The 10,922-nt window shown below is 35.8% G+C and overlaps 2 protein-coding genes across 3 annotated transcripts; one reads left to right on the top strand and one right to left on the bottom strand.

Moving 5' to 3' along the window:
• Positions 1-896: 896 nt before the first annotated feature.
• Positions 897-5,370, top strand: LOC110731146 (subtilisin-like protease SBT2.4). The gene is made up of 8 exons (XM_021910979.1): positions 897-1,240; positions 1,802-1,897; positions 1,995-2,064; positions 2,386-2,668; positions 2,755-3,095; positions 3,206-3,473; positions 3,799-4,071; positions 4,322-5,370. Exons 1-8 carry the CDS (start codon positions 897-899, stop codon positions 4,732-4,734), a joined length of 2,088 nt encoding a protein of 695 aa, XP_021766671.1. The 3' UTR covers positions 4,735-5,370.
• Positions 5,359-10,492, bottom strand: LOC110731295 (uncharacterized protein At1g04910-like). 2 transcript variants are annotated; one of them, XM_021911138.1, is made up of 10 exons: positions 9,892-10,492; positions 8,998-9,087; positions 8,784-8,877; positions 8,628-8,689; positions 8,418-8,506; positions 7,731-7,851; positions 7,500-7,643; positions 7,048-7,382; positions 6,375-6,615; positions 5,359-5,943 (listed from the first exon to the last, which is right to left on the bottom strand). In XM_021911138.1, exons 1-10 carry the CDS (start codon positions 10,165-10,167, stop codon positions 5,635-5,637), a joined length of 1,761 nt encoding a protein of 586 aa, XP_021766830.1. In that variant the 5' UTR covers positions 10,168-10,492; the 3' UTR covers positions 5,359-5,634. The 2 variants fall into 2 exon arrangements, with proteins under 2 accessions (XP_021766830.1, XP_021766829.1); XM_021911137.1 differs by having other exon boundaries at positions 8,784-8,883.
• Between the last annotated feature and the right edge of the window lie 430 nt (positions 10,493-10,922).

Consider the following 10,922-nt stretch of genomic DNA (forward strand, 5'->3'; position numbering starts at 1 on the left):
ATTGTAACACATATCAACCTCATCATGTTTATTACGTAATTAGGACGCATAAGCAAAAACACCATTCTCGATGCTCCCGAATGCATGTAATAATTTGTCTTTTATATCACTACCCCTTTGTTCCTTTATACCTTTCCTCTTCATTTTTTTACCACCTTTTTTACTTCAAACTTTTACTGCCTCCCGCAAATTATGTAGCATGCACAAAGAGTCAAAGACCATTCTTAAACATTTATTGGTTTTTTATTTATTTATTTTTTTTTTTTTTTATCACTTAGGGATTAAGTCTTTTTCATGATTTAATTCATTTTTTTTTATCAATTTATCATTATTAATTGACCTATAATAATTTTCCTTTTTTTTTTTTTTTTTTTTTTCATTTTTACAAGGATTTTCAGTGAAGCTTACCAACAACATACAAAGCTTTTAGAGAAGTCTCAAAACCAACTTCTCCAAAGCACCCTAGACTCCGGATCCTACAACAAACTCCATAGCTTCACCCATCTTGCTAACGGTTTCGCCGTCCACACCACTCCCTCTCAGGTACACACTATTAACAGACCAAGTCAATCAAAAGCTTAAGCTAATGGTTGAAATAAATCCAGGATCGATTTATATACTCTATCACACCCCTCACATTATATGATCACCCCTTCTCTTTCAATCACATTCTTAAAAACAATTACTTTTTTTTTTCCATACACATATAATATTCATAAATGCAAAAAAAAAAACAAAATGTGTATCATTCATATTGTGCCTTAAAAAACATCATCCCATAATTTATTTGACTTTAACTTATTTTGTTTAATTTTATAAAAAAAAAAAAAAAGGCAGAGAAGCTAAGAAAGAGCCCAAGAGTGAAGTTGGTGCAAAGAGACAGGGGAGTAAAGTTAATGACAACATACACTCCTAAATTCCTAAATTTGGCACAAACTGATGAAAAAGGAGGTGACAAAAAAAATGCAGGAGAAGGGATTGTAATAGGTTTTGTTGATTCTGGGATTAACCCTTTTCATCCAAGCTTTGCTAATGATGACTTGTTCATCAACACTAGCTTAGTTTGCTCGAATTCGAGTCGGTTTTGTGGTGGTTGTGAGACGGGCCCTCGTTTCCCGGCGAGTTCTTGTAATGGGAAGATAGTTTCTGCTAGGTTCTTTGCTGCTGGAGCTCAAGCTGCTGCTCATTTGAATTCTTCTCTTGATTTTCTTTCTCCCTTTGATGCTGTTGGTCATGGGAGGTAAAGTTACACACTACCTCCGTTAAATATTATTTGCAACTTTAGAATATTTTATATTTCACAAATAATACTCGAAGTTGAACGTAATATTTAATGGAGGTAGTAACTTTTTGTTGTTTTGTTTTGATTTATCCTACTTGAAATAAAATATCTTATAATATAAAGTCTAAAATGTCCGGTCCATCTCAAATTTATTTGATTTTATTTTTTTCCTAAACACGCCAAATGGCCGAAATAATTTAAATATTTACTTTAAGAGATTTGTGTATCATCCCTCCAATGCATTAGGATATTTAATTATTTGGAATGTAATAGTTGACTATTTTGTCCTTACACAAATGTTATGATATCGTATCATATAGACCAAACCAATTATGTCATCTAATTAGTCGTGTTCAGAAAAACAAATTATTCCATATTCTAATACTATTTCATTGAATTACACAAGTACACAACTTATCTGCATGTTATTATGTCATGAATAGGTTTTACTTGGCTTGTTCTTGTTAGTTTGGTTAGAAATAAAGTTGTAATCTTTACACAATATATGTTTTGATGCAGTCATGTAGCGTCAACTGCTGCTGGGAATTCAGGAGTTCCAGTGGTGGTGAATGGTTATTTCTATGGAACAGCCAGCGGGATGGCGCCACGTGCTCGGTGAGTGCTAGAAAATATACTCTGTGTGGTTGATTTTTGAGTTAAACCCTTTCTCGTGTATAAGAGGTTTTTTGGAGGCAAACTAATTTCCTCCCAGAATTGCAGTTTACAAAGCTATATATCCAACAGTTGGTACTCTTACTGATGTCTTGGCTGCAATTGATCAAGTAAGCACTTCTCTGAAGTTGGAGCACTTTAATTATACATGAATGATTCAGTTAACAGTAAATAATCTCAATGTGTATATATGGTTCTTGCAAACTGAATTTCAAGAGGTTTTGCTCCTCAACAATCAGCATTTAGGTAGCGGGAACACTTTTAAAAGATGGCATGTCCTGTATCTGAATACCAAACTGTGAATATCATGTTTGTATACGTATTTGTTCCTTTTTGTGTAATGTACTCAGCAAAAGAATCTATGATTCTCTTTGAATTTTTGATGATTGCCATGGTAATTAAGAGTTTTGAGGTCCATTCGATTACTTCAGGCAGTAAAAGATGGAGTAGACATCCTGAACTTGTCAGTGGAACCAGATGAACCAGGAGAAGATACTATAACTTTCCTTGATGTATTTGAAATCTTCACACTGCTAGCAAGAAGAGCAGGGGTTTTTGTGGTACAAGCAGCAGGAAACAAAGGGCCTGGCCCGAGCTCTGTGGTTTCCTACAGTCCTTGGTCTGTTGGAGTTGCTGCTTGCAGCACTGACAGAAGTTACCCTGCTACTCTCTTTCTTGGAAATGGTCAGAACATTTCTGGAGTAGGGTTATCAGGTAAGTCTTTAGAATTTATTCTTGTGTTCTCTAAAGCTGTAAATCCAAATTTGCTGACTTGCAAATATGATTCGACTCAAATGCAGGACCAACCTTTGGAAATGGAATACTGAAATATAAACTGGTGCTAGCAAAAGATGCTGTTTATATTAATGGTTCATTCCCAAGAACTCCACCTTATATAGAGGAATGCCAGTTTCCGGAAGCTCTTGATCCCACAATAGTGATAGGCAGCATTGTGATCTGCAATTTCTCTGCTGGATTTTATAACCAGACTTCCACTCTCACTTCCATCATCAACACAGCAAAACATTTGGGATTCATGGGTTTTATCCTGGTTGCGAATCCTTCTTATGGTGATTTCGTTGCAGAACCAGTGCCTTTCCCGGTGCCTGGGATCATGATCCCCAAAACTGCAGATGCAAAGGTATAGATACATTACCTCAATCCCAAAAAGATAGTAAAAATTTCAAAATCTAACCAACCATAATATTACAATCTTTTCGAATTCTTTTTTAAAGATGATTCTTTTCGTAGATCATATCTAAATATTACGAAGAGCAAACAAAGAAAACTGCACAAGGATGTGTAGTAAAATATAGGGGGAGAGCCTCCATAGGTGAAGGGAGAATCGCTTTTTTTGACAGACAAGTGCCTGCTATAAGCAGATTCTCTTCTAGGGGACCTGATATTATCGATAGCCTTAGAAAACCCGCAGATGTTCTCAAGCCTGATTTCGTGGCTCCTGGACATCAGATATGGGCAGCTTGGAGCCCTCTAAGTGTCTCAGAGCCCATATTTGAAGGTAAGTAAAAACAAGAATTTTTCATGATTTCATGCAGAAAATAATATACTCCGGTTCTCCCTCCATCCTTCTAAGTATACATAACCGTATTTGGATGTCCCAAATTTAAGTATACATTCCGTTCATTGAAAGTTTTTCCTCCATTTCTTCTCTATAGTTAGGCTCCACACCCACCTTCCCACTTATTTCCCCTTTTCGCTCTCCCTAATCTCATGCAAAATGCTCATGTATACTTCTTAAAAGGATAGAGGGAGTATAAGCAAGGATTGCACAATTTTGATTTTTTTTAAAATCCAAGTAATAAGAAATAAGTATCTAATCACAGGGCACGATTTTGCTTTGACATCTGGAACTAGTATGGCAGCACCTCATATTGCAGGAATAGCTGCATTGATCAAGCAACATAACCCTTCATGGACTCCGCCCATGATTGCATCAGCAATCTCCACTACAGCCACTAAATACGACAATTCTAGAGAAGTAATACTCTCTGAAGGATATGATCTTGGTAGCTTCTATCCTTCTACTCCCTTTGACATAGGTGGTGGATTGGTGAATCCGGCAAGAGCAGTAGATCCTGGTTTAACATTCATCCCAAGTAAGTTGTCATAAAACCAGAATATGGGAAGAAATAGGAACACTTTTATGAAAAAAATTATGAATCTATGATCCACAAATTTTCTACCACACATTTCTTGTTTTGATTTAGAAAGAGGGTTTATGAAATTAATATCTGTACAATCTAAAGTTTTTACTAGTGCTAGAAAAGTTGTGCATTCTTGAAAATTAATTCTTAGACTGAGCTGTTAACCCCATGTTAAGTAGAAAGATGTTTACTTACTGTTCAGGAGGAGGAGAATATGTAGCTTTCCTGTGCTCTTTGCCTAACGTCAACAAAACAGAGGTTGAAGCTGCAACAGGTGGCTCATGCAACCATCCACTCGCGCATCCAGCGGACTTGAACCTACCATCAGTGACAATAACATCTCTTGTTGGATCTAAAATACTTAGGCGGACTGTGATGAATGTGGGAAGCAAACAAGAAACATACCTGTGTGCTGTGCTTCCACCAAATGGGGTCAAAGTTGATGTATCTCCAACTTGGTTCACCGTTGCTCCTACAGAGACCCGAGATTTGGATATAAAGCTGAGTGTTACCCAGGCAAAGAAGGACTTCAGCTTTGGAGAGATTGTTCTAACAGGAAGCTTGGATCACATTGTGAGGATGCCCTTGTCAGTTTTACCTGTTTCAGTATCATAAGAGATCGATACCTATAAGCAACTATAGTTTTACTGATGGTCAAAATGAGCTATTAGAATTTAGAACAACTTCAGTTCATACTAAAAAATGTATAATTAGAAATATGCATTGTTAATTGTGACATGCCTCAATAGCTGAGGGTCAAGTTATAGTCCTGATTCTTTACCGAAAGTAGTTGATACCAATATAGCAAAGCTCAGTTTTTAGAGGCACATTACCTGATTCATGATACTTTTGCCTTAGTCCCATTTTGTTTTGTAAACTTGCATTTTTTTGGAGTCCCAAAATAATTGCACACTCGACTTTTCAAGTAATAATCTCTTGCTTCTCTACCAATATTCCAACCCCAAATCATAATCTTGTGCCAAAAACAAAGGTGCAAAATAATGTGGGATGCAGGAAGTAATTATTTTAGTCAACAGCAGTGTAAAAATGTCGAGTAGAAATAGAATAGATGGAATTTCAGATAGGGCGGAGGGGGTGTTTACCTGTAATGCAGTATTGCAGTCTGCGCAGATATCTGAGAAATGGATTCTTTGAGGGTTTCACCGAAGGCTGAAACTGTCATCATCAAAATTAAGCAGGAGAGCAAAGAGAATAGAAATATGTTGAGACGCAGCAATAAAAAAAAAAAAAAAAATAGCATTGGCATTACAAAATTCTGTATTAGTGTATCGTACAAGAATTGGTACAACACTACAAAACTACAACTCAATACAATCAAAACCCGTTGCTTGCCAAAGTGGAAGCCATCAGTTTGTACTATGTAATTTCCCTCTAATGGGTAGAAAAAATCAGAAAACCTCGTCAATCACAACCTATGCATAAACAATGGTGGATAATATAACCGGACAAAACACCAATATACAACAGCTATTCTATGTTTGCTATTACAAGACTCTACTCCAACAAGCACATACACTCTTTGCAACGAGGATGCCTATATATACTTCTTGCTGTTGGCCGTCGGTGAACTTGTTTAGTTTGTCTCACTGCTTTCCTCACTCTCTGCTCAAAAACTTTCCATTCTATTGTATTATTTTTCAAGAAAATGTCTGCAAGTCTTCGTTTGTTAGGCCTTATTGTTGGCATTTGTCCTCCCCCATAATACATGCGAAAACCAGACACTAGAGCTGACAGCTGACTCCCAGAATCTGTCATGGCGAAGGCTGAGGATGCTGTGCAACCTATAAAGTCCAGTGCTGCCAGCTAAGAAAGGAGGGAAAACAATAAGATCATCATAATTTAGCAAACCAATGAACAAAACAATTACTGTATATAACACATTGGAACCAAACCATTTAGAAGATTTTAAACATAACAGTGGTTAACTTATCCAACTAAATTTTATGAGAAATGGCCTTGTTGGTGCCATGGATGGATGACATATTGACACCGACCAAAAACGTAAGGCCATTTCATGAATTTATTTATTTATTTATTTTCCTGCTACCAAAACTTATGTCCACAAATAAAGGGCTACCAATGAGAGTTTCCCAATTTTAAATCAAGACTAGATGGCTGAAGTGATATATGAAAGGGACCAATCATGCTCATTGCGTAACCAAATATCAGGCCACTTTTTTACTCACAAAGATTTGCTAAAATTACGAAGCGGTAAGATTTTGTACTGCAATTACCTGAGATGAAAAGTTCTTAAATGGTTTGAGTTCAGATGGTGAAAGCAAATTTTCTTTAGTAACCAAATGAGGATACAAGCTAGTTAAGGAAGCCAGCCTTGATTGTCCTCCATAAATTTGAGCACCAGCCAGAAATATATGTGTCTTACGGTTGAAACCCAGAGCAGCAAGCATAAGTACTGCTTCTTCAGGTGTTAATGGACAAAGACCCTCTGACCTTAGTTCATCAGGAGTAGGTAACCTGCAATACAATTTTTTAAATTAATGTTGGAAATCACTAAGAAATTGATAACAATACAAAATTGCCATCACTGACTAGAGACCAGCTGAGGATATATCTGGAGATATTAATCAGTATACTCAACTCAGAAGAGAAAAGTGCTTATGAAGTGCCCCTATTAGATATTCCCTCTGCCTCTTATCCCTATTACAATCCAAGCCTTCACCCAAAACAAGGTTTGATGTAATGAGTCCAGCATAAATTAAAAGGGAAGAGAGTCAAGAGACTCAATCTATAAATTCTAAGTTAGGAAACTTAGGTAAGGCCTAACTTATAGGTAGCTTGTGACAAAGAAGAACCAAGATATCAAGGGGAAAACACAACAATGTGTCTGGCTCATACTAGTTAAATGGATACTTGCTAAGGAATAACAAACACAATCATAGCACATACTTGTCACTCTTCTCAAGACGTGTTAATGCAGGGAAATGAATTTGGCGATATGCTTCCAACTCCTTCCTCTCTTCTTCACCCCCACCAAACTTACAAAGTGAATGAGCCACCATGTCAATTTCAAATCTCAGGTGCAAAGCTAGGTACTTTGGGCCTTTCACAGAATGACCTCTTTTTCCTTTCACCACTTTCTTTGCATATGGGCCCACAAGATAACTATCCAATAGTCCAGCGTGAGAAGAGTTTTGCCTTATTCTTTGAAGAATCAATGCACCACCTTCTTGAATCTTTGGGACAAATTGCAGAGCATAGAAGTTACATCTGCATCGGAGTCTCTGAATGTAATCCTCAATCAGGAAGCATAACAGTTAAAGCAAAAATACATAATGAAAAGAAAAGGTAGATTATAGATCATAGATGCTCTAAAGGAACCTCATTCTCAAACAATTTACCTGAAGCTGAGATGGAATTGGATCGAATGCCAAGCGGTTTCCAAATCCAAGAAAATGGAGGACTCTGTTTCTTAATAAGAGCGGAAGGATATTTTTGCGGTAAAAGCTTGGCTTGGCCTCCTTCATGATGTCTTCATCAGTCACCTGAAGAAGCTTTCTAGTCAGCAACACAAGAAGCTGAACCCAAATTTGCTACAAATAATTCTTGATTATTAGTTTGGGAAAACTGACCACACTGTCAATTGCATCTAGATCTAGAGACTGCAGTTCTTCAGGAAGTTCCTTCACTATCCGGATATCAGGTTTTAAGTAGTTGATAAAATGCTCCTCCTGGTAGATATCGCCGAATTGACTAAGAATTACGGAATATGATAGTCACTACATTGTTACGAATGATCACAAGTAAATAACAAGTTTACAAAAAGCAGTATACCCTTATCAAGTCTTAAACAAAATAATCCAAGAGAACAATTCAACGGCATGCAAGATGCAATACACAACCACACATGGACAAGAGCATCAGCCGAAAGCAGGACAAGTCTAGGAACACAAGAACAAAAACAATTTAAGCAAACTTAGTAGTGCTATATGATAATCAAGCAAATAGCAAACTCTCTACAAGAACAGTACAGAAATACTTCAGATATCTTGGACATTTTACAACTGTAGAAGCCATCAGCCCACAGTTAAGGTCACTACATTCACCAAACAACAAACTCCAAAGGCATCATATATAACGCACAAGATTTGGAAAAAAAAAAAAAAAAAGCTCCCCAAGCAAATAAAAAACCAGTTGACAATTTGAGCCTGACAATGAAAAGAAAAACATCAAAGTAGGGAGAAAACCATACACATTAACTGAAATATTGATAAGATTGATGGAAAAAGAATTAAGCTGTCAAGGATTCAGGATGATACCTCACATCTCTCCAAACGCTACTGAACATAAATTTTGGAAGGACGAGAGTTGCATTAAGTAATCGTGCAACAGCTACAGCATTGCATACCTGTTGTCATAAAAGTAAAGTAGCATACTACTCAGAACCCTTACTATAATCATGAGTAGCTCACCCACAGGGCCACAGTTGCTTAATTTATTTAGAAAAACAAGGGAGAAAGATTGCTTACTGCAACTCTCTGCTGGTTCAGCCCACCATTAGCAGTAACCATTATGTATCCATTGTTTCCTTCTGATGAATAGACACAGAAAAAGCAGTGTCAATACAAAGAATTAAGAGGTGAAAAAATAATAGGGTATATAGGACCATGAAAGGTATTACTTACCACTAGGTTCCCAATCACGCTCCTCAGCACAGGGCTTCCAGTTGGAAGCACGATCGTAAGGCTCTTCCCACAGCCCTTTCGGTTCCGGCTTATTCTGTCCCTACAAATTGTGAAGGATGTGAACATTTAACACTGAAAGACTAGATAGAAAATGCACATACTCGCATAGATAAAAACACTTAACTAAGTGGTCAATGCAAGAAAGAAGGCATACCTCTGCTAATGCATGGGCGGCTAACTTCAACAATCTTCCAAATGGTGTCTTTTGAGGCTTATTCACTTTAATTATCTTTCTCAGGTCTTCCTGCATTCAGTGACAAAAATCAGTACATATATATAAAAATTGCTTTCAAAATGGCTCAAGCAGTTGTCAGACTAGTCTATACCAACAATGAACAAAGAATTGATATTGTTCTGTAATCATCCATTATTTGCAGCCACTTAACAAAAGTTACCTCGAATTCACAGAAGATTAAATAAATAAAGACAAGCTGAGCCAAACTTCTCCTTCACTACAAGAGAAATATACCTAGTTTGTTTCACAAAAACTAAATTTTCTACTCCCTTGGTTCCAAAATCGACAAAACAATTCCAAAATCAACGAAACTAGTACGGAATCACACTTCAAATACCGTTAACTATCACATAGCATAAACTTTTAATCGTGTACCAAAAAATCAACCAGCATACAATATTACAATGTGATTTTTCCAGCATTTGTGAAAAGCATAGCTTTCTTTAGTACATTCCATAATTATCATACAAAAATTTATAAAACTTGCCTTCTTTTTCTGTTGCACTTGTACAGCAAAAGCATACAACATCAGGTCAATACAAATGTCAAATAAATTCAATGATTTGAAAGTTAAATTCCCTTAAAAGCACACATGAATAAAAATTGACACTTTCCCTCCAAATTTTCATTTTTTTCCTAGAGGATCACAAGATAATTTAACTTAGGCGGATACCTGGCCCGCTAATTCAAAACCTACTAGACTCCGACTAATCCAGATTCGAACCTGGTCATGCTTCCTTTACTCATTGGCAATTAAACAACATATCATTTATCAAAAATAGAAATAATTACACAATTCAATTAGATTTGTACCTTAATAATCACGGGAGACTTGGATTTTTTGAAGGAAGAACTAATTTTGGGAACAAACCCAGAATGATTTAGGCGGGAAAGCATCCACCAATTGACAAGAAAGAACAAACCCAATAATCCAATCAAAAATCCCAATCCTTTGAAACGTTTCCAAGGTGAAACCCTAATTACCCGTTTCTTTGAGCCCCGTTTTTTGGAGTGGTAAGTGGGTGTATCCAAGGATTGATCTGAATCAGAGAAATTCTTTGAAACGCCATTAATGGAGCTCAAATTCATTGTTTTGAGCTTGAATTTTGTGAGGAGAGAGAAAATGGGAAAAGGGGAGCTTGAAGAAATTAATTAATGGCGGATTTACTAATTTAGGGAAGAATTAATTGAGGAAAGATTGAAGCAATGGTTAAAAAGGTGGAATTTTGATGGAGAAAGTAGGGAGAAATTGGAGGGAGGAGAATGACTTGCGTCTTTTAGTAAGAATATTATTATGACTATATTTGACTAATTACATTATTATTACAAGATAATTGTATTTTAATTTTTATTTTTATAAAAAAAAACAGTTTATTTTGGCAAATGAATTTTTATTTTTTTTTAGAAAAATTTCTCAGTGTAATATTCTTAGCAAGCAAAAAAAAAAAAAAAAAAAAAAAAAAAAAAAAAAAAAAAAAAAAAAAAAAAAAAGGGACAAATATAGTGTACGAACATGGAAATATACTCCATAATACTCATAATACGAAGTACTCCTTTTTTTTTTTTTTTTTTTTTTTTTTTTTTGCTAGGAATAACATGAAGTATTAGATATAGTTTTTTTCATGTTTTAATATATCCCTAAAATTATTATTTCGAATGTGGCTTAAGCAAAACTTTAGACCGTTGTAGTTACAAGAAAATCAAATTGATAAAAATTGTACCAGCAGTGAGTAATTCATCATTATCATATTTTTTGGCCATGTCATGAGAGAAAATAATAAAAAAAAAAAAAAAGTGAGTTCCCTTTAAAATTTTGTGTTTTTTCATAATCCAGTTTTTTTTTT

This window comes from Chenopodium quinoa, unplaced genomic scaffold, assembly GCF_001683475.1.
Source record: "Chenopodium quinoa cultivar QQ74 unplaced genomic scaffold, ASM168347v1, whole genome shotgun sequence".
NCBI lineage: Eukaryota > Viridiplantae > Streptophyta > Magnoliopsida > Caryophyllales > Amaranthaceae > Chenopodium > Chenopodium quinoa.

Excerpts from the sequence above, each read along its gene's own strand:
- LOC110731295 (XM_021911137.1), bottom strand. The coding sequence starts at position 10,167 with ATGAATTTGAGCTCCATTAATGGCGTTTCAAAGAATTTCTCTGATTCA. Across the intron at positions 8,884-8,997 it reads CCGCCCATGCATTAGCAGAG|GGACAGAATAAGCCGGAACC; the intron begins GTATGCCTTCTT and ends CACAATTTGTAG. Across the intron at positions 7,852-8,417 it reads AGCGTTTGGAGAGATGTGAG|TCAATTCGGCGATATCTACC; the intron begins GTATCATCCTGA and ends CGTAATTCTTAG.
- LOC110731146 (XM_021910979.1), top strand. The coding sequence starts at position 897 with ATGACAACATACACTCCTAAATTCCTAAATTTGGCACAAACTGATGAA. Across the intron at positions 1,898-1,994 it reads GGGATGGCGCCACGTGCTCG|AATTGCAGTTTACAAAGCTA; the intron begins GTGAGTGCTAGA and ends ATTTCCTCCCAG. Across the intron at positions 3,474-3,798 it reads CTCAGAGCCCATATTTGAAG|GGCACGATTTTGCTTTGACA; the intron begins GTAAGTAAAAAC and ends ATCTAATCACAG.